The sequence below is a fragment of the Peromyscus maniculatus genome, chromosome 20 (genome assembly GCF_049852395.1).
Source record: "Peromyscus maniculatus bairdii isolate BWxNUB_F1_BW_parent chromosome 20, HU_Pman_BW_mat_3.1, whole genome shotgun sequence".
NCBI classification, from domain to species: Eukaryota; Metazoa; Chordata; class Mammalia; order Rodentia; family Cricetidae; genus Peromyscus; species Peromyscus maniculatus.
The window spans coordinates 52,629,782-52,653,734 of NC_134871.1; the positions used below are offsets into that span (position 1 = coordinate 52,629,782).

A 23,953-nucleotide genomic window follows, 5' to 3' on the forward strand; every position below is an offset into this window, starting at 1 on the left:
TGTACTCTTTTTCAGCTGAAGCCAAGCCCTGAATGAAAGTCTGTGCTGGAAACTGCTGTCTCATTTTTTCCCCTCTCTCCAGTGAAGCTAAACTAGTTTAGAACCTCCTGTGTAGTCCCCAGGCTGGACTTGAACTGGAGATCTATCTGCCTCAGCTTCCTGCGTGCTGGGATTACAGGTCTGCACCATGCCATACTGCTTTGGTAATCTTGTAATTATAAGTTGTCTGTTCTGTCAATGGAGAGAGAGTGCCTGCCTCTAGGCAACAGGTTCTGTCAGGATCAGAACTGAGAAGTCTAGAAAGACCAGAAACATGACTGTTTAGTGCTTGGGGCGCCTTCTAAACCTTGGATAACGTTAGTAGCTAGAAGGTTTGAGCTTGGGAGCAGGTTCCTCTTTTACAAGGGTCAGTGTGGAGCAGCTGGCAAACGTGGCCTCAGGTAGGGCACAGTAGAAGAAAAACAGGTTTTGGTGTCAAGTGCAGTGCCCCAGCTTCTTCCCGGTTCAGCCGGCTGCTTCTTAACCAGGCGGCTTTAGTCATTTCCTAGCCTTCACTTTTATGAAGGAGCTGGAGACCAAACATATTGGCCGGTGGAAGCAGCACAGCAGCTTCAGTGACCTTATGGAAAGAAAGGGACTTGGTGGGAAGGTAGGAATCCTCCCTGCCTATCTGCACACCCTCAGGGAAGTTGGGACCTCACAAAGGCTGTGCATTCACCAACCCAGAGCTGGACTAAAACCAACCAAAAAACCCACAAGGATGAAAGGAGACCCAGACAGGGTGGGAACAGTTGTGTATCAGGATCGAACTCAAGGCCTTGCATATGCTGAGCAAGCACACACCACCCACTGAACCACATTCCTGTTCCAGTAGGGTCTGCTCAGCCATGTTCTCCCATCTCCCCTCCAACTTCGTCTTTCCAATGCTCCTTGCCAGCTCTCTGGCCCGGTTCTGCATGCTGTCAGTTCCACATCCCTTTCTCCATATAGTGAAACAGTCATTGAACACACACCCTCCCATTCACTGTTCTCCCAGCTGCTGTCTGTGAATCATGGAGTTGAACCGCTGATGCTTTTTAAACTGCATTTCATTTGGAATGTGTATGTGCATGCACGCATGTGCCATAGAGTGTTTGTGGACGTTAGAAGGCAAGTTTTGGGACTCATTCTTTCCTCCCACCGTATGGCGCCCGGGGATCAGGTCTCCAGGCTTAGTGGCAAGGGCTTTTATCCACTGAGACATCTCGCAGCCTTCACTGGTGTCTCAGGTGTACATCCCCTTCATAACTGACCCTACCTACTGTCTATCACATTCGGAGGTATTTTCCCTTCTTTTTGTGGTACCAGAGACTGAACCTGGGGCCTCACACATACTAGGCAAATGCTCTACCACTGAGCTACACCCCCAGGCCCCAGCCATATTTTCATCATGCAACAGCCCTTATTTTTTATCCAGTTACACAGCACTTCATAGAACTCCACATTTAAGACTCCTAGTCACCTTCCAGATGTTCTTCTCACTCTTCTAAGTAGCTCTCAGGAAACCCGTCTCCGACAGCCTTGCAAAGCTCCTGTCCCTTCATGCCCATGTCCAGTCACACACTGACTTCCTCCTGGCCCTTTTACTCACCTTCATCCTCAACCTCTCTCTCTCCTCCTCATGACTCACTCAGGTGATGAGCTCTCCTTCCATGCTGTTCCAGTTCCTTGTGCCATTGCTCTCTCCGTGGCTGGCTAGCCAGCTGCTCTTTGGCCAGAGCCACTCTCTGGCCGGCCTGTTTTGTTTTCTGCAAGTTCAGATGCTACCAGTGTGGCCAGACTGCTGGACCCCACCCCACCGCCTTCTCTTCCTGAACATAGTAGCTAAGTGTGTCTTCCCCTGAGTTAATCCCATAGCAACTGGCACAACTCCATTGTATTACTGATAAATTACTCCTTTCTTTAGTGGTATTTTCTCTCTCCAAAATTTCTCCATGGGGTGGAAATGCTGAGGCTAGACATGTGTCATCTGTTAAACAGAGATGACAGATTGAAAGTAATCAGAGAAGATGACCAAGTCTTTTTTTACCTGTCAAGTGACCTAAATCCTTGGCCACCATGGAAGTTCATGGGAATGGTGGATGGCTCTGTGTAGCATGAATCTTAAAAGTTGTTATTAATAAAATCAAACCTGAGGTCAGTTATTGGGGTGAATGCTGGAAGATCAGAGAAGCAGAACAAGCCACAGCTACCTCACCTTGCCGGTTCCTCAGCTGATCCTGTTTCCTCAGACTGGAAGCCTCTGAGTCCTCATCCAGAATGAATCTCAGCTGAACTGTTGCTCAAAATCCTAAATGCTTAACCAGCCAAATGCTTCTAGTTTCTGGTCCTCACGCCTTATATATCTTTCTGCTTTCTGCCATTACTCCCTGAGATTAAAGGCGTGAGTCACCATGCCTGGCTGTTTCCAATGTGGCCTTGACTCAGAGATCCAGATAGATTTCTGCCTCTGGCATGCTAGGATTAAAGGCGTGTGCTACCACTGCCTATCCTCTGTGTTTAACATTGTGGCTGTCCTGTTTCTGACCCAGATAAGTTTATTAGCGTGCACAATATTTCGGGGAACACACCACCATCAGAGCTCTGTTTACATCTCTTTCTCCACTTCCCTCCCTCAGGGTAGCTCTCCTTCAGTTCACCACTCTCGACTGCCGTCACTTCTTCCAAAAAGAGTTCATTCTAAAAATTTCAGCTGCTACTTGCCACAAGGCACTTTACTATCGAGTTTTATGCGTCTAGCCTATTATTTTACCCAAACACCATCAACATATTTAGTCCTAACCATGACCCTGAGTCTGAGACTTTTGATGTCTTCTAAGTAATCTTCATGGTGAAGTTCCTCTTAGACCCACCATACCAAATGTGCAGTATCTGCTTCTCTAGCCCCCTTTCAGCTAATGGCTGCAAGTCCACCTCTGCCTCTTTGGTTTTGTCCTAAACATGCTTTTAATTCCACCCTTTCCCCCAAAGGATCTAAACTGCAGATCTCTGTCACCCCTATGTGGACAATCAATATCCCTCTTGACTTCTAGCTGTCCTTCATAACACTCCAGTGACAATTTCAGCATCACTCGACATGTTTATTCAGTGGTACTGTTTTTCTACCCGCATACCCTAAGTTAACTGTTCTTCCATTTGCCAGTCATCTCTTTAAAATCCATTTGTTGATGACCACAGAGGTCTACAGAATTTCCATCTGCAATGCTTACCAGTTTAAAACAAGATAAATTTGTGTATTTATTTTTGTATATGATTGTTTTGCCCGCATGTGTGTGTACATGTATCATGTGCATGTCTGCTGCCTCAGAGATCAGAAGGTATCCGGTCCCCTGGAACTGGAGCCACAGTTGGCTGTGAGCCACCCCATGAGTACTGGGAACTGAATCCAGGTCCTCTACAATCATAGCAAATGCTCTTAACCACTGAGCCAGCCATCTCTTCAGCCCCTTAGTTTAAATATGTATGATTGTGTCTGTTGTGTGGTTTTATACATAAGGATAATACCTGTAGAGACAGAAGGCATCAGATTCCCTAGAGCTGGAGGGTTACAGGTAAGCTGCCCAATGTGGGTGCTGGGTACCAAACTCAGTATGTGCTCTTAACTGGTCAGCTACCTTTCCAAACCCACAAAAATCCCTTATCATCCATAAATACCTTTTCCCTTTTAGCTTTCTCATAAAAATAGATTCTTATGGAGCTAGAGCAATTGCTCAGTGGTTAAGAGCACTGGCTGCTCTTCCAGATGACCTGGGTTTAATTTCCAGCACCTACTTGGCAGCTCACAACCATTTGTAACTATAATCCCAGGGATCCAAGACCCTCTTCTGGCATCCATGAGCACTGCACACACATGGTGTACAGACATACATGCATGCAAAACACCTACATGCATAAAAATTTTTAAATAGATCCTACTTGTAAATTTCTCCATATTGCTTTGCCTATTTAATTTCTTTTCATTTTTTTTCTGTTTCTCTCGGTACTGGAGGTTAAACCAGAGTTCATTTGTTTTAATCACAGTACTAGGGTGGTAAGAGGATCCCTAATGGCTGGGCAGCCTAACCTGAGCCTGGCTCTAGGTCCCAGTGAGACTCTCTCTTGAAAAAGGTAGACTGCTCCTGAGGAATGATAACCAAGTTTACCTCTGGCCTCCACATATACATTTACACACAAACCAATTAATTTAGAAATTTTGTGTACTTGGGCTGTGGATTTAGCTCAGTAGTAGTTGTAGAGCACCTATTTGGCAGATGGTCTTTCAAATTTCCTGCTTCTGATAATAGTCTGTCACAGACTCTAGGCCTGTAGCCAATTTGCACCAACGATGCTGAGAAACTTTGGGTGACTATTCAGGCCGCCAGCTGTCTCTGTCTATTCTCGCAAGACTCCCCAAAGTTGCTTGTGTCCATCTCCCGTTTTCTCAAGTATTATTATTCCTTCTCAGGTCTTTTATAGGACTGAAGACTAACAGTTACAGTTACAATCTTCTCTTATCTTAGCTAAAACATATTAAGTATTAGATTCAGGTTCTTCAGGATAGGACAGTTTTTGGAATGATCTCTAACATGCCATTTACCTATGCTCTAGACTTCTCTGGATGTTACTATGTGTCTCTTGTTTAATGTTGCTCTCACTGGTTGTAGTTCCATTTGTTTATGTCATCACCCTTTATTTCTCCTTGTTAATCATTCCTATTGTATATAGTTTTGTATTGGGTTAGAACTTTCTTCCTTAGACAAAAGAGGGAGATGTAGAGGTGGTTGTCTGTACTTTACCCTGAAGTACCACCCCTAGTAGGCAGCAGGTAACTGCTAGGTACCTGCCTCCCGAAATGGGAACCCCTTAAGACCTGAGATGAGTACATACTCGATCTCTCTTGGCTACCTCATGGTTTTGGATGCTGGTGCTGCGGATCAAGGCAGAGTTCTCCTGAGAACTGTGTTGAACTGTTCCGCTCCCCTCCTGGATTCTGCAACCAACTCCTTTATGCTTGTTGTGAGTTAACCCAGAATAAATCCCTTTGATTATCAAATAGACTCCGTGGAATTTCCCCATTAAGAGTGTCTGAGTGGTAGTCTCTGGTGGGCTTACCTCACAACAGTTTCTTTGATAAACAAGGGTTTATTTCTAACTCAGTTTGGTGCAATGTACACAACATAATATGTAAACATACAGTATACATGTAGATATATACCTTTACATTCATATAGGCAGAAAAAGATTAGCCATATGTGTTAGTATCTACTGTTGTGCCCAAATACTTGAAACAACTGAAGTGAATAGACTTATTTTGGCTCATGGCTTCAGTCCATGGTTCTTTGGCCTCATCACTGTAGGCCTGAAACAATCCTGAACACCATAGAAGACTTGGCAAAGCAGACTGCTTACCTCATGATAGAAAGGAGACTGGGTTAGGAAAAAGATACACCCCCCCTTCCAGGGCACTCCTCCAGTGTCCCACTTCCTGCAAATAGGCCTCATGGTATAACTGCCCATTCAAATATGAAATAATTAACAGACTAGTCCAGTGACATCACCACTCTTAGGATCCGATCATTCCTCAACAGTATCACTAGCTGAGGAACCTTCCACCTCTCAGAGCTTTGGGGTGACATTTTATACCCAAACCCTAACACCACAAGGTGTGGGATAACAGTAACAACTGGCCACAGGTGTCACACAAAGTTTCACCCATAATGCTCCCTTGACCCAGGGACTAAACATGGTTGCTCTTGGGCTGGGGCTGCTGTCTGGCTAGCCCTTTACAAAGCAGTCATTTCCTAGTACCTTTCCTTTTGGCCAAATATGCACTGCCTCTCAGTCAGGTGCCTTGGTTCTTGTTAGATCACTTTTGGGGCATATTATTGAATTTTGAGGTTACTCTGAGGTGGTTGCCACAAGGTATTGGCTTTTATCTATCTTTTCTCCCTGCTGCCCAGGGTCTGAGGTCCTCCCTGAAACTTTTGTGTCTTCCCTCAGCTGTCTGGATCACAGGGTCTGTAGGCCTAGGGGCTTAGTTAGGAGTCTCTCAGATGAGGGTCCTGGTATGATTTCATAAAAGTAGATAAAGAAGTCTCTTTTCCTCCCTTCAAGAAAATGCAGACCCACTGTCCAGCCAACTGGCCTTCTAATCTAAGTTATACTGATGTCAGGCATTGCATCAAGTTCTTTTTCTTGAACCTCTTGGGTCTAAATGAACCTCAGCACCCAGACATCCATGGGGTGATTCCCAGGCCTACCCTTTAACCAGGAGACCAAAAAAGTAGTAACTTGTGAACATGAGAAGCAACTAGAACCTCAGGGCTCAGAGCTGCTTTTCATGGCATCCCTGGAAGTGCTAGGATGGGACCTGCAGACAGGGTGTGAGAACTGGAATTATAGGTGCTCACCAAACAAAGCCCCACCAAATCAGATATTAGAAGTAAAAACTGAGTGTTAGAGGGTTTTGGACACGGACAAAGCATGGTACAGCGTGAGTGGCAGTCCGACCCAAAGTCTCTTCCTTCCCTTTTTCTTCTTTATGTTTGGAGACAGGATATCACTTTGTAGCCCAAGCTGGTCTGGAACTCACTATGTAGCTCAGGTTGGCCTCAACCTGGCAATGCTACTTCCGCCTCCTAAGTGCTAGGATTGCAGGCATGAGCCACCAGAGCAGTTCAAATGAAAATTTCAGAAGCCAGAGTCTGCTGGACTAGAGTACCGAGTCAGCAGAACAAAAAGACAAAGCGTATAGACTGTTAGTGCTGCAGCCAAGCTGCAGTCCAAAGGGGAGATTAAGCCAGTGACAGCTGGTGAATACTCCAGAATACAGGACAGACAAGCAGAGAGGGTTGCATTCTGGTGAGTAGGGTACACACTGTAGACTGTCAAGGGAGAGCCTACTGGCTGAAATCAAAGCTAAGGTTCAGGCAGCCACAAGGCAAATTGCACCAACTATCACCAGGGCTGGTCCTCCTCTTCTTCAGGCCCTCTAAGAATCCCTTTGTGGTCATCAAAAATGTCAGCAAATGGTTGGGGGGTCTTTTGCTCAATGCAAATAAAAATAAAAAATGTCAAAAGTGTAGCTTTTGTCTTGTTAGCAGGTTCTGAATTGCTGCCTTGGATGAAGAACAAAGCAGAGAGACAGACTGGATGGCCACCCAGGCAAACAAACAAAAATTGTTGGCTAATACTGTGAAGAACATGGGAGGAAAAAGATGAGAACAGACCCTTTTTCTTTCCTGAGAGACCTTCAGTGTTAATGCCTGTACCCTGGAAAGTCCACAGCTCAAAGGATGAAACACTGAGTATTTTGATTTTCATCCTAAATTAGCCAATGGCATTCTCATTTTTAAAAATTCCTAACTTAAATGTGGAAAAAGGCAGTCAATACTCAATATACTCTTGACAAAGCAGGTAAGAATCAGGTTTTGCTATCGAGACTGTCCCTACCAGGAACTGTACAAAGAGCTACTTTCAGCTCCAGCACAGCTACTGAGCTGTAGGACTCTGGCAGATGCAGTGACTGACTTCAGCTTCAGTTTCCTCATCTGTGAAATGGGGACAGTTATTCCTACTTGCTAGGGAATAGGCAACATTTAGAGGCTGAAACGTAAGCATGGTGCTCAGAAAGCAAGAACAATTGGGGAGTAATATTCTTTCATGTGATGACATGAAAGCAGCCTTTAGTTCAATGTCACCAACTCTGGGAAGCTGTCCTTGTCCCCTAAGTCAACATGCGATGTCAGGCATGCTTAGCCCTGCATTTTGCTGGCTGGCATCACTCTCTAACCTAGCAGCTGGTCTGTCAGTCCCTGGCCTGGAGTTGTGCACAGAGAACCTCAGTCTCTGGCAGTAACAAAAGCAGGGAGGCTTGCTGTCTGGCAACCCAGGGTGAGAATGGGAGGCTACACTGGCCTGTACAGCAACAAGGGACAGGCTAGCCACCCCCAGGAGTGTCTGGCAGGTGGACAGTGACTTGGCAAGTACCTGTGGAGTGAGGTCCTTGGCTTTTTAAGTAGCAAGGAAACTACTCAAAAGCAGTATTCTAGTATAAATCAGGAAATTAGCCATCAAGAGTGACGAAGTGAGGTTCTTTTCTGATGACTACTTGCAGTGATAGTTTACCTACAGTTTGTACCTGCTTCCTCATCTTGATAGTACACGTGCACGTACACACGTGTACACACACACACACACACACACACACACACACACACACACACGGGAGGTTTTGAGGAAATAAAGTGGTGCTGAGCTTTCAGAAAGCCCAGAGTCCTCAGAAAAGAATCTGAAAATGTGAGTCTTCTGCATGAAGGCCACTTGGAGCAATGTGGTCATTAGCACCCACTCTACTTGCAGGCAGAAGCAGCAGAGTGTACCATATGATGTACAAACAGGAAAGGCTTGCCAGCTCCAGAGGCCAAGGAAGAGTGAGTCATACCTCCACCTGAGGCTACAGATGGAAGTGGCCATGTGCTAATGGACACTCTAAAGGTCAATCACAGGCTGGTGAGGTGTGCTGAACACTGGCTTAGTACCTGCTTTAGAACGAGTACCATGGACTTCTCATGTGCATCCTTGAACACCCTTCAGTTGTTAGAGACAGTATGGAAAGCTCTGCAATAAAAAGGTATTCCCAGAACCCAGCTGCCCCCCTACTCCCAGGAAGCTCCTGTCACCAAACCAAACTGTCTGGAATCACAAAAGCACTAGATTAGCATGGTATGGAGGGCAGGGTACACAAGCCTGGGTGAGTGTGGTCTCTGAGCCTGAGCACACCTGTCAAGTGTTCACTTCCACCACATCCTAGGGACTTAATACATTCTGTCCGGAGACCTGCTTAAGCTGGACCACACTGCTCTTAATCTATCCTTTTACCTAAATGCCCTTCCTCCAGATATCCTTGACAAGGAGGCTGCATGGACAGACTAGGAATGTCTAATCCATGTAGCTTTGTGTGGGTTACTTAAGTCTCAAAATACTATGAAGTAGAAAGTGTCCTCATTTTCTGATAATGAAAATGAGGCTCAGGACCATTTGTCCTTAGGACAATGACTTGTCTCTAAGGTACCTCATAGGCCAAGCTGCTAGGGCCAGAGCGAGGCTAGCGTGGTGCACAACACAGCCCTCCCCGCTGACAAAATGAACACAGGCGTGCAGTGAACAAAGAAGGCAGCCATGCTCACAACTATGCCAGCGACATAGATGTAGACTTGGGATCCAGGACACTGAGTGCCAGTGTAACCATCTCTCACCTATATCTACCTGTGTGGTCTTGCTCCAGTGAGAGGCAGAGCAGGCCTAGAGTGACTTGCCATGGAGAAGCACAGGAACTGGACTGGACTTGGAGAATGCTAGGCTCCAGGACTTCTGCTCCCACATCTGGGCTCGGGGAGGCCTGAGAAGCAGTGGGGCACATGGGTTGTCCAGAGGTGGGATGGAGACAAACCTCTGTCTGTGCCGATTTTAACACAGACCAAGGACAAGTATGAGAAGGCCCTGAAGGAACTTGATCAGACCACACCCCAGTACATGGAGAACATGGAGCAGGTGTTCGAGCAGTGCCAGCAGTTTGAAGAGAAGCGCCTGCGCTTCTTCCGGGAGGTTCTGCTGGAGGTCCAGAAGCACTTGGACCTGTCCAATGTGGCTAGGTAAGTTTCCCTGAGGCAAAAACCCCATCAGTGTGAGTCACAGGGAGGCTGGGATTGAATAGACTCGGGTGTTGCATGCAGCCTTGGATTCCCATGAGCTCCTGTTCCCAGAGCCAGCATCCAGCACAGCCATGGAAGGCTCGAAGCTGCCAGCTCCAAGTGGGTCTGGACAGGAAGGGAAGCTGTCTGTTCTGGTGCCACAGCCAGGACCAGCCAGACCTGGCCTTCTGGAAATCCACCTGCACCGGTGCAGCACTGGCCAGGCCTCATGTCTTCTGCCCCAAGGACAGTCCCTTGTAGAGCTCATCTCATCCCTGCTGCCAGCTTGACCACTGATATCTTAGTGACTGTAGTCCCGGCGAGGCCAGACAGCAAGACACACTCCAGTTTGACTTGTGACACAGTGTGCCTGCATCAGGAGAGAGCCAGATAACAGGACAGAGCTAGAAATCCACTTCCTTCATCCATCCTGCAGAAGCGTTGAGAAATGAATGTCAGGTCAAAGCTTGTTGTCAGTAGAAAGCGACATCCCTTCTGTCTCTTCTAAAAAGATGGAAAGCAGTCACTGCACAGGGGCTCTGCTGTCATTTCATCTCTGAGACAGCCTGGAAAGTAGGCAGAACTGTCCCCATCTTGCTGATGAGGAAACTGAGCTGCTACACAGCTTTTAGGGGACAGGAAAGGGACAGGGCTGGGACTGTGTCCTGCTCTTCTGTGTATGAGGTACCTTCCACGGTTTGTACTTGGCTCTGGCAAAGGCCTGAATCGGCAGAGCCCGTCTCTATGTCCCAAGTCACCTCTGGGGTACATGGTGCAGTCGCTCCTAGGGCTGCTGTGACAGAATCTGGGTGGCATGGCAGACAACAAGGGAAGCTCATTACTCAGTTCTAGAAGACAGAAGTCAAAAACCAAGGTGTGGCCACACTCCCCACCGAAGGCTCCAGGTCCTTCTGCCTCTTCTGGCTTGTGGGTCTGCCACAGTCCTCAGCTCTCTGGACATCTGACCGCTTCTCTCCAGTCCTCTGGCCATCTTTCCCTGAGTATCTAGGGTAGATTTCTTCTTCTTTCTAAGGACAGCAGCCCTGCCACACCGGGGCCATTTTACTGAACCTGTTTTAAGTTGTCCACCTCCAAAAGACCCTGTTTTCAGAAAAGGTCACATCCTGAGGTTAGGACTTCAGCTCTTGTATTTGGAGAACACAAGTCAATCCTTAGATAGAATAGGTATTATGCCCACTCAGCAGAGAAGGAAACTGAGGCTCAGAAAGAGAGAAGAATCGCCTATGTGGGTGATAACTGATCTATCAGGTCCAGCCTAGACCCGTGTCCTTGGTCGCAGGAGGCCGGACTGGGGCTCGTAGTTCTGTCTTCCTCCCATACTACCTTTCCCGTGGGGAGGGAGACCTCCAGCTCTCCTGAGAGAAGTGGAGGCGGAGGCGGCGGCACGGCGGCAGTGGCACTCTGACACCCTCAACGTGACCTGACCGGGGTGGGGGGTTGGGGGCGGGGGTGTGTGTGTGTGTGCACATCTGGATTTGATGCAGCAGGGTAAGTTTTGGTGTGCTGCCTGGTTTGATACGAAGCTTATCTGGGTGGGTCCCAGGTTCTAGAGGATGGTGTCTGCATCTGTACCTGTGACACCAGGGAATGGCGTCCCTGACCTGTGTCTGGGAAACTGCAGGCTGCAGAGACTCTCATGCAGGCTACAGGGCCTGCCTGCTGTGGCTGTGAGGAATGGTGCCTGGGCCCTGCCTTTTACAGAGCTGTCTTTCTATCTGTGATTTAGCTACAAAACCATTTACCGAGAGCTGGAACAGAGCATCAAAGCAGCTGATGGCTTCCGGAGGCCCTGCCTGACTGTAGCCCAGATAGCAACAGACCTGCAAGGCTGGCCCAATTATGTCCTGGCTCCACCTGCCTTCTGCACATTGATGACCACCTGTCAGCCACTCTGGGTGTGAAGTGAGTGCTGGAAAAGAGGGTACAGAAGGCACTCCAGCCTGTAGTGCTGGCTTCCTGGTTCTGCAGCTCACAGATGTCTGAAGAGCCTGTGCTTTTAACAGTGGTCTAGGTGTCTCGACTGCTTTCCTTATTCCAGTAGGAACCAGCACTGTCATCCCTGCTACCAAAGGAACTGTCTCTCATCTCCATGCGGCCATCAACACACCTGTAGGAATAAGAAGGAAGAGTGATGGTGGGTGTTTACTTTTGTTCCTAATCAGGGTCTCTTGTTTCTGGGTATGGGGCACATGTCTCCCCTACCCAGGCATATGCTGAGATAAATAACAGCCACATGATGTGGCCAATAAACAGGAACAGATCTGAGGTGTCACTTCCAAGGTCTTTAAAGTGACTGTTCAGCCCAACCTATCTTCTTTTGGGGGGCTGTAGGGAAGAGGGAGTGCAATATCATAAGGCGAATAAGACCCTTGCTGGTCTGGAGTTGGAGTGCTACACAGGACCTCCAGACCAATGGTTCTCTACCTTCCTAATGCTGCAACCCTTTAATACAGTTCATGTTGTGGTGAATCAATCACAAAATTATTTCATTGCTGCTTCATAACTGTAATTTTGCTATTGTTATGAATCATAATATAAATATCTAATATGCAAGACAGCTGACATATGAACCCTGTGGGGGTTGCAACGTACAGGTTAAGAACCAATGCTATAGATAGTCACATGCACCCAAAGCTGACTTGCTAGACACAGGGATAAGCTGCTGTGTGCTGAGCCCGAGACTTGAGAATGCTTATCATAACATGAGCTGGCCTATTTGCACAACACAGATCTCCCTCAAGTCATAGACTTCATTTTCTTCTAGTAATGTTACAGATTCTCCTCGAAGCTTCTGGCTGCCAATCTCTTCCCTGGTCAGCATGTTCAATGAATGATGTAAATGTCACTCACTGACTTCCTGGAAGTGGATACAGAGCCACAGGCCACTGATCACTGGCCCTTCTCTAGTGCTCTTGCAGTGTGGTCTAAAAGTATCTTTGAAGAGATGCTGGACCTCTGGGTTGGTTTTCTCCTTGTCAGCTGAACATCCTTAAACAAGGTATCACTCAAAAAACAGCACTCAATGCCAGCATTCCATCCTGCAGACAAGGGAAAAAGATTCCCCAAGAATTTGAAGCACTGTTAGCCAGGTGGGATGGAGGCAAGATAGATGTCCATGAACTGTGATGATGATGCCATGACCGTCTGCGATGGAAACAGAGCCCAGAGAGATGTGGATTTCAAGGGAATCTGAGGAGAGAGAGCCCACAGCTGAGGGGTTAAGGCAAGGAAGGGTGATGGGAGGGAACGCAGAGTCTTAAATAATTTTGTCCTGAGTAAAAACTGGAAGCAAGAAAAGCACCAGGCTCCATGTTACAAAGGGTCACAAGAAGATGGACATGCCAGATCAGAAGAGCAGAGAGCCGAAGGCAGACAAGAGACCACACCAAACCTGGAAGAAGTAGGTCAGGAACCAGATGAGCCAGGAGCGCGGTGTGTGTGTGTGTGTGTGTGTGTGTGTGTGTGTGTGTGTGTGTGTGTGTGTGTTAAGAACAAACATGTGTGTGTGTGTGTGTGTGTGTGTGTTGCGCGCGCGCGCGCGCGCGCGCACTAAGAACAAACACATTCTTTCCTGGTCAAAAAAGCAACAGAGGGAGACAAGCTCAGTATCTGTAGCAAATAGGGAATTTCACAAGAAGCATGGAGAGAAAACAGAACTAAACGTGGCTCTGTCTTTTCTGGCAAGAAGGACATTAAGAACATGTCTGTCTGTTATACTATTCTCATCCACCCAAGTGAAGATGTGGTAGTATTCAAAGCATCTCTGGCTTTTAGCTAGAAACTCACTAAATGCTCCTTTGCAGCTGAATGGATCAGCACCTAGGCCCTGGCTCTAACTGAAGAACAGAGACTAGAAATCTTGTTCAAAGAATAGAAACCAGGACAACCAAGGCAATGGAAGAAAAATCAGAGAAGGGTTCCAAAGGAGTGAGTGGTTGCTGACCTTCACATGCTTCAGGGCTTATCTTTAAGGGTCCAGGAAAAGAACTAAGACCAATTCAGTGACAAATTTACAAGCTACTCAGTAAGTACTTTCTAGGGGTCAGAACAATGGTAGGGGGAAACAGGGCAGGAGATAGGTCCTGTCCCTGTTCATGAGGCTTGCAAACTAGTTCACAGGAGAAGCTGCTTTGGGTTCAAGACCCCATAGATCTGCTCTGAGGGAGGCAAAAGTCTTAAGAGAGGCTGGTAGGCTCTTGAAGGGCCCAGAGGAGGTACCAACCCTATAAGGGGGGAGGGGGTGTGTGGAGCTGGTGGCTAGAACCTCCAGGCTCTTTAAGACTGTATTCTGGCATGGAAGTGTGCATCACTCTAAGGAACAAACATTCTTCATTTATATGAGCTAAGAGCTTATTCTGGAATGTAGGGGGCATCAGGTACCTTTCAACTACCCTAGAGAATACCACCTTGCATAGGCGCCCTGAGCAGTCCACACGTGGAGTCTTCCCAATTCTTTACTCACTCACAAGAGCCTCTCTGTGCTCTGGCACCCTGTAGGGGGTACCTAGTCACTCACAGGCAATACTACACCAGCCAGCCTGCAGAGCCTCAGTCCCATGCCAGGCCTCAGCAGCTCTCCCCATCCCTGACCTTCTTCACCCAGCGTGGGCTTTCATTTCTGGGTCCCATTTCTCCATGAGCTTTCCTTCATGCTAGCCCTCACACTGCACCTTCCTCACCTCTGAATACATCCCTGCAGGTCCCTGGGGAAAGCCTTGAATAGCACACTGTCCTGTCATCAGTCACATCACCCACCAAAGGCCATTGGGCTCCATGGGGCTCAGCAAACAGTCCAGTTTCATTATTCTGAATGCACTATTGTAATAATGCATCATTTATAATTTGGAAATAATGGAATTCACTATTAAAAACCATGCAAGGATAGGTCCCCCTTGCTTTATAGAAACAGCACTCTTCCATAATTCATAACATGCAAGTCCTAATGGCTGATGAATAATTTGGAAGCAGTAAAAGCACTCTGTGGCACTGACCTGCTGGCTTCCAGAGTGTTCACCTCACCTCTGGGGCCAAAGCACCTACCCCAACCCTGCTCTGTCACTGTGGTCATCAAGTGAACTCGAGGGATGTTTCTGTCCCCAGATAACCTGCGGGTCACCATCTACATGGCACCCAAATCTCACTGCTCTACATCTAAACACCACTTACCCCCGGGTTTCAAACTGAAATTGGTCCCTGGCACAGTGGCCTTTGGGGATGACCCTTCTGTTTGAGCCAAGAAGAAAGAAGTTCCTGAAAGCTCCAAAGCACATATAAAGGTTGACATACAGACAGTACCATGTTATGGGGCCCTGCACAGAAAGTTAGCCCAGTGCCCATTTCCTTTATGTCCCCTCTGTCAAGAAGGATTAAAAGGCTTCTATCACACTCTCCTTGCCACTATGATAGTGTGCCCTAGCATATAGATCAAGTGACTATTGATCAAACACACTGAAACTGTGAGCCAAAATAAATGCCCTCCTTATATTGTCTTTGTTAGATATCTGGTCCACAGCAATGACAAAAAAAGAACACACCCTTTTATCTAGCAACTCCACTCTTGCATATCTACTCAAATCAGATTATTTGTACAACTATTTTCAAAGCAGTATTACTAAATTATGGCAACAACCAAACTGCCAATTTCTGGATGAAAGGGGGGAAGGAGATGGTATGTGTAGTGGGATTTTACTCAGCCTTAAGATGGAAGGAAAATTTGACCTGTTCCACACAAGCATGTGGTGTGACAACAAATACCTAAAAGAGAATTAAGATGCTAAACCACATGTTATGAACATTTATCCAAGAAGAAAAAACTGGGACAAATAAACTTGCCTCGGCAACTAAATCTGTCAAAATTTTAAAAAGAGACAAGGGCACTGGCTGCACATTCCAAAATTTTCCACATTTTGGGACCACAGTCTCAGACAAAATAGGATAGCCAAAAATCTTAAACAATATACAAATATACAAAATCACTCCCCTTTCTTAGTAATTACCTTTTGAGTTATATGGCTAGTTAGCCTGCCATATCTTTACAGACTTTTAAAAAAAAAAAAAAAATCCAAGTGTGGTGGCACGAGCCTTTAATCCCAGCACCTGGTAGGTAGAGGGAGGTGGACCTCTGTAAGTTGGAAGCCAGCCTGGTCTACATCAGGAGTTCTAGGACAGGCAGCACTATGTAGAGAGAACCTGTCTCAAAACCAAACCAAAACAAAACTCCCAAAACAGCGTGACAGAAGTTTAAGTTATAAAACAAGAAAATTATGTTCTAACTATTGCTACTTTTCATGCTGTCATGTAAAAGGTCTCATTATCAGTTTTTATCCTAAGGGGATAAATGTTCCTTTATGATAATCACATTGTGTCAATATTCCTTAAGCTATAACAACAACAAAGAAATTGCTTCAGGGACGGCCAGGACTGTTATACAGAGAAACCATCTCGAAAAACCAAAAAAAGAAAAAGAAATCGCTCCCACAGTTCTAAACAGCCTGTCTACCAGGTCTATTCCCAAAAAAGAAGTAGGGAAACAGGCCAGCTGCTGGAGGAAGTGGCATCAACAGAGGCCTGAGCCCATGTGATGACCTGCAGAAAGTGTCCTAACAAGGGCCTAGGCAGCTGATGCAGATCTTGCTGGGCCTCAAGCCTGACTAGGGTCCTTTTACCATTATTTCACTTCATTTCAGGGGCCCTTCTCCTCCCACCATGGGGCTGTCTGCCCAGAGGGCAGCACCTTTATCTGATATTCAATGTGGTGGTTTGAATGAGAATGGTCCCCACAGGTTCTTATGTTTGAATGTTTGGATTCCAGTTAGTGGAACTCTTTGGGAAGGATGAGGTGTGACTTTGAGTGGGTGTGACCTTGTTGGAGGAGGTATCACTGGGGATGGGCTCTAAGGTTTAAAAAGCCCACAGCAGGCCCCCAATATCTCTCTCTATCTCTATCCCCCCCGCACCTGCTGTGGATTAGGATGTAAAGCTCTTAGTTTCTGCTCCAGTACCATGTCTGTCTGCTTCTTGCCATGATCATGGACTAACTTTCTAAAATTGTAAGCAAGCACCCAATTAAACACTTTCTTTTATAAGAAAGCTGGGTGTGTGGCACACGCCTTTAATCCCAGCACTTGGGAGGCAGAGGTAGGCGGATCTCTGTGAGTTCTAAGTCAGCCTGGTCTATAGAGCAGGAGAGGCTCTAAAGCTATACAGGGAAACCCTGTCTCAAAAAACAAAAAAAAATTTGCTGTCTTAGTTAGGGTTTCTAATGCTGTAGAGACACCATCACCATGGCAACTCTTATAAAAGAAAACATTTAACTGGGGCTGGCTTACAGGTTCAGAGGTTTACTCCATTATTATTATGGCAGGAAACATGGCAGCATGTACTACACAGACATGGTCATGGTGCTGGAAAAGGAACTCAGAATTCTACATCTGGACTGGCAGGCAGCAGGAAGAGAGAGAGGCACTAGGCCTGGCTTGGGCATTTGAAACCTCAAAGCCCCATCCCCAGTGACACACTTCCTCGAACAAAGTCACACCTCCTAATAGGGCTACTTTCTGGTGACCAAGCGTTCAAATCTATGAGCCTATGGGGGCCATTCCTATTCAAAGCGCCACAGTTGTCTTGTTCACCGTGTCTCTTCACAGCAAGAGAACAGTAACTAAGACACCCGCAAAGGTCCACAGTGTCAGAGTAGACTCATTAGAGTGGCCAGTGTAGCCCAAGCCCTTGGTAAAGAGGGACGAAAGACCTTCATATAATAAACATGTGAAGTCACCAGCTAAAAGTCAAACAAATCCATCCACTCAGGCTTTGTCCTGCTGATGTCAGTGGGGACCTGGGGGATTATGCTGGCTGCCACACCTGATATGAGAACCCTACCTTCATGTGAACTCTCACAATCTTGTATGGTGTGTACAGGGAACCCCCGTCTCTCTTGAGTGTGTACTCTGGACTCTTAATTTCTTAGAAGGCGCCAGAGGGAAAGGAACTGTTGCTTGGAGACCCTTCATCAGACTGTCTTCAACATTAGAGCTTTATTTCTCCCTAATCTCCACAAAGGCCTCAGTAGAAAATGGCTCATTTCCCCAGGTTATTAGTTGATGAAAGAACCCTTCTTAAGATTTATTTTTTATAACTATACATATATGTGTATGCATGTAAGTATGTACACATGAGTTCAGGTGCCCATGGAGACCAAAAAACAGAGGCACTGGATGCCCCTGGAGATGGTGATACATACAGGTAGGTTGTGAGCTGCCTGATGTACTGGGAACTTATCTTGGGTCTTCATTAAGAGCAGCATGTGCTGTTAACCAGCCCCAATGACACAAGGTTTAAACCCTCCTTAACTGGCAATTAATCTGTCATTTTACTTGATATCAAGTCAACCTAATACAAAAAGTAAGGGAAGACTTACCAGATAAAACTCCAGTGAACACAAAGTGACCCTGAGCAATTGATGAAAAGAAACATCCCGTAGGTTATGCTTGCCCAGTTGTGATTTTTGGCCCTGCAGTCAAAACATACCCGAAAGAAAATCGTTATATATTGCTAAGAATTAATTTATATTAGCAGGTTGAGTTTGTCTTATACAACACAGTACACAACTAGCTTACCAGCTGTCTAACATTCACACTTTACATTCTGATCATTTAGGAGCCATGTGACCTGTTCGTCTGGAACTGTGGCAGCAGGGCTAATCGGTGCAGCCTTCCTCTCATCCTCTGCCTGCTGTTTCCCCTGGGCCACCTAGCTGGAACAGGCCGTTCATTTCACCAATAACTTCCTCACTCCAGCATCACTGTTGCCATCTCCAAGATGGCTGTGTCTCTGATCAGGCAAGTCAAGCTGCTGCTGAAGGTATGATGTGATAACAAGCAGGCCGTGGCTGATAAACAGTACAAAGGCATCATGGGCTACATTATCTGCATTTCTAAAGAGCAGGATGTACTGTTTTCCTGGCCTGGCAACCTGGAGAATGTTGTCCGCTGCTTCCCAATACAAGCCCTCAACTTCACGGTCTAGGGTACATACAGGTCTTCCTAGGGGTATGGACATGTGAACCCACATCTGGAGCTAGTCTGACAGCAACTGGCCTCTGAAGGAGCTCCCTATTTCATCTCCTGGCTAGATACTGCCAGAACCTCCTAGGTAGCTGACATAGAGAAATTAGGCACGGACCCTGCCAGTTGAAAGGTCTGGGGGACTTTGGTGAAGATCACTAAATGGGATGGAATCTGCTGTCTTTTACAAAGCTTTGACATCTCTGTTAGGGCACCACGATACACTGCATGGTGTCATTTAGTATATACAACTCAGCTCAAGGCATGCTGCCTGACCCCAAAGACACAGACACCCCACAATCAGATGATCCCACAGATGGTCATGGCCAGTGTCACCTCCCCTCTTCCTCACAATGGGGTGGGTCCTGATGAGTCTAAAGAGCTCAGGTCTTGTATGGCAGTGTCTGAGGTCTTTTACACAGGTCTTGCCATCTGTTAGAGGAAGTTTTTTGATTGAAATAATGTCTCACTCTGGACCTTAGGCCAACCTGAAACTTATTTAGCCCAATCTAGCCTTGAACGTGTGACAGTTCTCCTGCCTCAGCCTCCCCAGTGCTGAGATGCTCGGCATGACTCACAATGGCATGCCGAGAAAAAACTTTCAAAGATAAGGTCTGCAAAGCCTTCTTCAGTGTGGTCCAACTTCTCTGACATGGGAGGGCTTTTGTTCTGTTGCTTTCGATGAGCTGAAGAAAGTCACTTAAGTAGGTCCTCTCACCAGAACCAGGAGTATGGGAGAATGCTCCACTGTTAAGTACCACAAATGAGAAATTCCAGTCTTGGTCCTGGTCAGATGTCTGGGAAGGAGTCTTGTAAAGAGCTAATTGTGACCATGCTTCATCAATGGCACCTCGTTTAATTACTGGGAAAGTAATGGTATCATGGTGGGTCTTCCATCAGGAAGACCTAAGAGTCCAGATATTGTAGGATGCATTATGTAGTATTTTCTTACAACTAATAAATCGCCGGGCAGTGGTGGCGCACGCCTTTAATTCCAGCACTTGGGAGGCAAAGGCAGGCGGATCTCTGTGAGTTCGGAGGTCAGCCTGGGCTACAGAGGGAGATCCAGGACAGGTTCCGAAGCTACAGAGAAACCCTGTCTCGAAAACAAACAAACAAAAAACCCAACAAAACCAAAAAACGAATAAATCACGTCATTCTTTTGTATGTATTTTGTTTGTAAGTGCCATTTCTTCTTGTACAGCTAAATAATATTTTCAGTCATATCCCATGCCAGGCATTCTGCTACAAAACAAATAACATGAAAAGTGTCATCTAGGATTTTAGAAATTTAAATTTCTATTTATATTTTCTGTGTATGAGTGTTTTGCATGCATGTATATCTGGGCACCCCATGTGTGCCTGGTGCCCATAGAGGCCAGAAGAGGGTTTTGGTCCCCTATAATTGGAATTACAGAAGATTGTGAGCTGCCATGTTGGTGCTGGGAATTGGTGCAGCTAGTAAGTACTCTTTACCACTGAGGCATCTCTCCAGCCCCCCCCCCTTTTTTTTTTTTAGAACTTTGAACATTTCTAATAATATTGGGGCTGGAGAGATGGCTGTTGGTGACACTGGCTGCTATCAGAAGACCTAGGTTTGGTCCTCAGTAGCCACATGCTGGTTCACAATCACCAAACTCCAATTCCAGGGAATATGATGCCCTCTTCTGGCTTCCACGGGCACCAGACACACAGACATACATGCAGGCAAAACACCCACGCATATTATATCTATAAATTATAAAGTCTCAGTCGTCAGGTACTTGCTTAGCATGTTTGAGGCTTTGGCTTTGCACTGGTGGGGGGTTGGTTACTCATGGGTCCAGAAAGAGTTGTCAATGCAATTACTGTATTGTATCAGCAACACACTATTGTGTATGTAGTACGCACAGTGAAGAGAACTTAGGTCTGTAAGCCATATCCTACACTACTTACCTCTAAACATCCAGTTAGGAACCTAGCCCATAAAGGAATGCTGACCAGGAACATACCCGCCCCCCCCCCCCAGCCCCAGGACACTGTCCCTTACCATCCATTGGGCAGTGGCTGTATCTCACACGACGGGCCCTCGGGCATGATTCTTCTCTCCTCTGCACTAACCACTTGGCCCCATCTTCCTCCCCTTAGCTCCTGTGCGGTTTCTGCCTCACTTTTACCGCGGTTGTCTAGGTGACCAGTAAAATGTGGCAAAAGCGACAGCATACCACTTTCAAGAGTAGGTTCTTCAAAGGCACGGAGGTAAACAGTACGGTGGTGCACACCAAAAGTCCCAGCACTCAGGAGGCAGAGGCAGGAAGATTGCTAGTTCAAGGCCAAGTTGGTCTACATGGTGAGACACTACCTCAAATAAATAAGTCAATAAATAAATAAATAATAAATAAGACACTGACTTCTCTCTTCGGCGAGTCACTACTAAATAACCATGTGTTAAGGACACTCGGACAGCCCTGTGGGGAAGCTCGGGTGACAGCGACCGGCTCGCGCCAGGAAAGAGAGGTGCTGTTAGCTTTTTCCGGGGAGTCGCCACCAAACGCCGCCGAATCACCCCGCGGCGGCGGACGCCAAGCACACAGCTCACACGGCTCGAGTTCACCCAACCCGGCGAGAGCAGCGAGCGTCCCGGCCGTCCGTCTAACGGAGCACGGGCGCGGGCGAGCGCAGTCGCTCAGATCCCGCGTGGGCGAATTCGGCCGTTGGCCACCCGGGCGGCCCCGCCGCCCACGGCCGCCGCGCGGTCCCGAGCCCCCCCAGGCGGCCGCTACCTGGTTGGTTGCTAAGCGCCACACGCAGGCGGCTGAAGATGGCCAAGAGGTCCTGATGGCCAAGGTTCCCCCATGGCCACCCGAGGGTCGAGAGGCATCGCGCCCCGGCCAGGCAGGACGTCCTGAGAAAAACTGAAACTGGGGCCGCCTCGGAGGGACCAACCGCCGACCTGCAGCGCGCGACGGGAGGCCACGCCCACGCCCCGCCCACCCCCAGAGCGCCAGCCACTCTCTTTCCGCCCCTCACACAGGCCGCGCCCCTGGCCCCGCCCCTCAAGCCCCGCCCCCCCCGGCATGGCCCACGCGCTCCTGGTTCTGACGTTCACCTTTACCGTTGCCAGCTTGGCACGCGCACGCTGCTCTGGTGCGCCTGCGCCAGGCGCCTGGGCTTCCCCCTGGGCTGGCGTCCCGGGAAGCTGTGGGGTGGCTGACGAGGGACTCTCCCCTCACACTGGATTGTCACTGACTCTTTTTTATTCTCAGCTGAAGCCAAACCCTGAATCTGTGGTAGAAAACTGTTTGGTGTTTTTTGTAGAGAGAATTTTTTTTTCGGCGACTGGAGAGAAAGAAGGCTCAGCACTTAGGAGCGCTGAATGCTTTTCCAGAGAAACTGGGGTTCGATTCCCAGCCACCACATACCAAAGGACCTCACACCCTCTTCTGGCCTCCACAGGCACTGTATGCTTGGGGGTGCACAGTATATATGTATATGTGTGTGTATATATATATATAATATATGGTTTTTATTTTTATATATATTTTATATATTATATATATATATATATATATATATATATATATATATATGGTTTTTATTTTCTGCCTGAGTGTGCTTTGCCTGTATGTATATCTGTATAGATGATAGATGATAGATAGATAGATAGATAGATAGATAGATGATAGGTAGATAGGCAGGGTCTTAGGTGATCCAGGTTAGCATTATGTAATCCATGAACTCATTATGTAGCTGAGGATGAACTTGACTTTCTGATCCTCCTGCCTCCACAACCTAAGTGTTGGGATGACAGACATGGTGACCCCTGATTATTTTAATTAAAAAAATTTTCATACAATATATTTTGATCATGGCCCCACCCCCACCCCAACTTCTCCCAGATCCTCCTCAGTTCTTCCCACCAAACTTTACGTTTCATCTTGGGAAAAACAAAACACCATGATCCCCAAAACAAAATGAAACAAAAAGTCTGCAAAAATACCATTGAGTTTGTTTTCTGTTGGCTACTGTCTTCTGTTAACTACTCCTGGGCATGGATGGGGGCCTTCCCTGGCATTAATTGTGCATGTCTATGTATATGCATGTAGGTACCCTGAGAATCCTGGAGCTTACTTAGTGAAAAGGAACTCAGATCCTCTAGAAGAGCAGTACACTTTCTTAAACGATGAGCCATCTTTCCAGCACCCCCAAGCTTAACTAGCACATGGGGCTCCATCCCAACCTTACAGGATACCAGTAGCCGGAAGGCTGGAACTCTGGAGCAGGTGCCTCTTTTACTAGGGTGAGTGTAGGGTAGTTGGAAAACGTGGCCCCGGGTAGGGTGTTGTGGCAGAAGTCAAACAGGTTTGCGATTCAAGTTCAAGCCTGCCCAGCTTCTTGTCCCAGTTCAGCTGGCTGCTTCCCAGCGCTTCGGCGTTCGGCATGTTCTTCTCTAGAGGTGCCATTTGCTCATCTACACCGTTCTGTTAACTTTTCCTAGAGACACATTTTATTATGTCTTCACCCTAAGAAGGGCACTGATGACAATAACAACAAAGTTCCACCCAGATCAAGCAGACCAAACCAATGGCTTTAGTTAGGGTCATTTACAGGAGCACTGTGGTGGTGGTGGTGGTGGTGGGGTAGAGAATGACCTCCCAGTGAGTGGGCAATTATGGGCAGCACTCAAGAAAAGCTCCCACGCCAGTAATCACTGACGCTACTCTAGCCTCTGGAAGGGACATGGGTTAATGGGCCTTGAGAAGTTGGAGAGGTCTGCCACTAGGCCCTCATGGGGTTGCTGAGTCCTCTCTCCCCTTCACCAGGGACAGCAATGGCCTGTGTCATGCCCAAGGACAGAGTTTGACAACCCATATAAAGGTTTAGGGCTGGAGAGCAATTTCCAGTAAAGTCCTCCAAACGTCTGTGGCACCACATTTCCACTTCAGAAACGGAAGACTCACTCAGCCTGTCCAATGAGCCAGTCTTGAGGTAAGTGGGGTATCTACAGGGAGTGTGTGTTTATAAGCCGGGGCTGGACTTGGTCCAACTGCCACCAGAATGGAGGGTAAATGTACCCAGACAGTCACAGACTAAAACCCAATGAGAATAGCAACAGCTTCTGTCCCTTGCCTCTGGAAGACACGCCCAGTGACTGGTGCTGAAAGAGAACACATCAAC

At 47.2% G+C, this 23,953-nt stretch overlaps 1 protein-coding gene and 1 long non-coding RNA gene across 5 annotated transcripts; one reads left to right on the plus strand and one right to left on the minus strand.

The window, feature by feature from the left end:
* Nucleotides 1-38: 38 nt before the first annotated feature.
* Nucleotides 39-20,086, plus strand: LOC107401610 (protein kinase C and casein kinase substrate in neurons protein 2-like). Of its 4 annotated transcripts, XM_076556439.1 has the most exons (4): nt 5,028-7,434; nt 8,380-8,650; nt 9,496-9,671; nt 11,458-11,860. In XM_076556439.1, the coding sequence occupies exons 3-4, from the start codon at nt 9,553-9,555 to the stop codon at nt 11,630-11,632; spliced, it is 294 nt and encodes a 97-aa protein (XP_076412554.1). In that variant the 5' UTR covers nt 5,028-7,434; nt 8,380-8,650; nt 9,496-9,552; the 3' UTR covers nt 11,633-11,860. The 4 variants fall into 4 exon arrangements, 3 of the variants coding, with proteins under 3 accessions (XP_015854284.1, XP_076412554.1, XP_076412555.1); XR_013046531.1 differs by adding an exon at nt 18,390-20,086 and having other exon boundaries at nt 39-9,671; nt 11,458-11,865; XM_076556440.1 differs by lacking the exon at nt 8,380-8,650.
* LOC107401605 (uncharacterized) lies at nt 12,026-21,779 on the minus strand. The gene is made up of 3 exons (XR_013046532.1): nt 21,559-21,779; nt 18,151-18,243; nt 12,026-12,769 (listed from the first exon to the last, which is right to left on the minus strand). It is a non-coding gene; the product is annotated as an uncharacterized LOC107401605 (long non-coding RNA).
* Between the last annotated feature and the right edge of the window lie 2,174 nt (nt 21,780-23,953).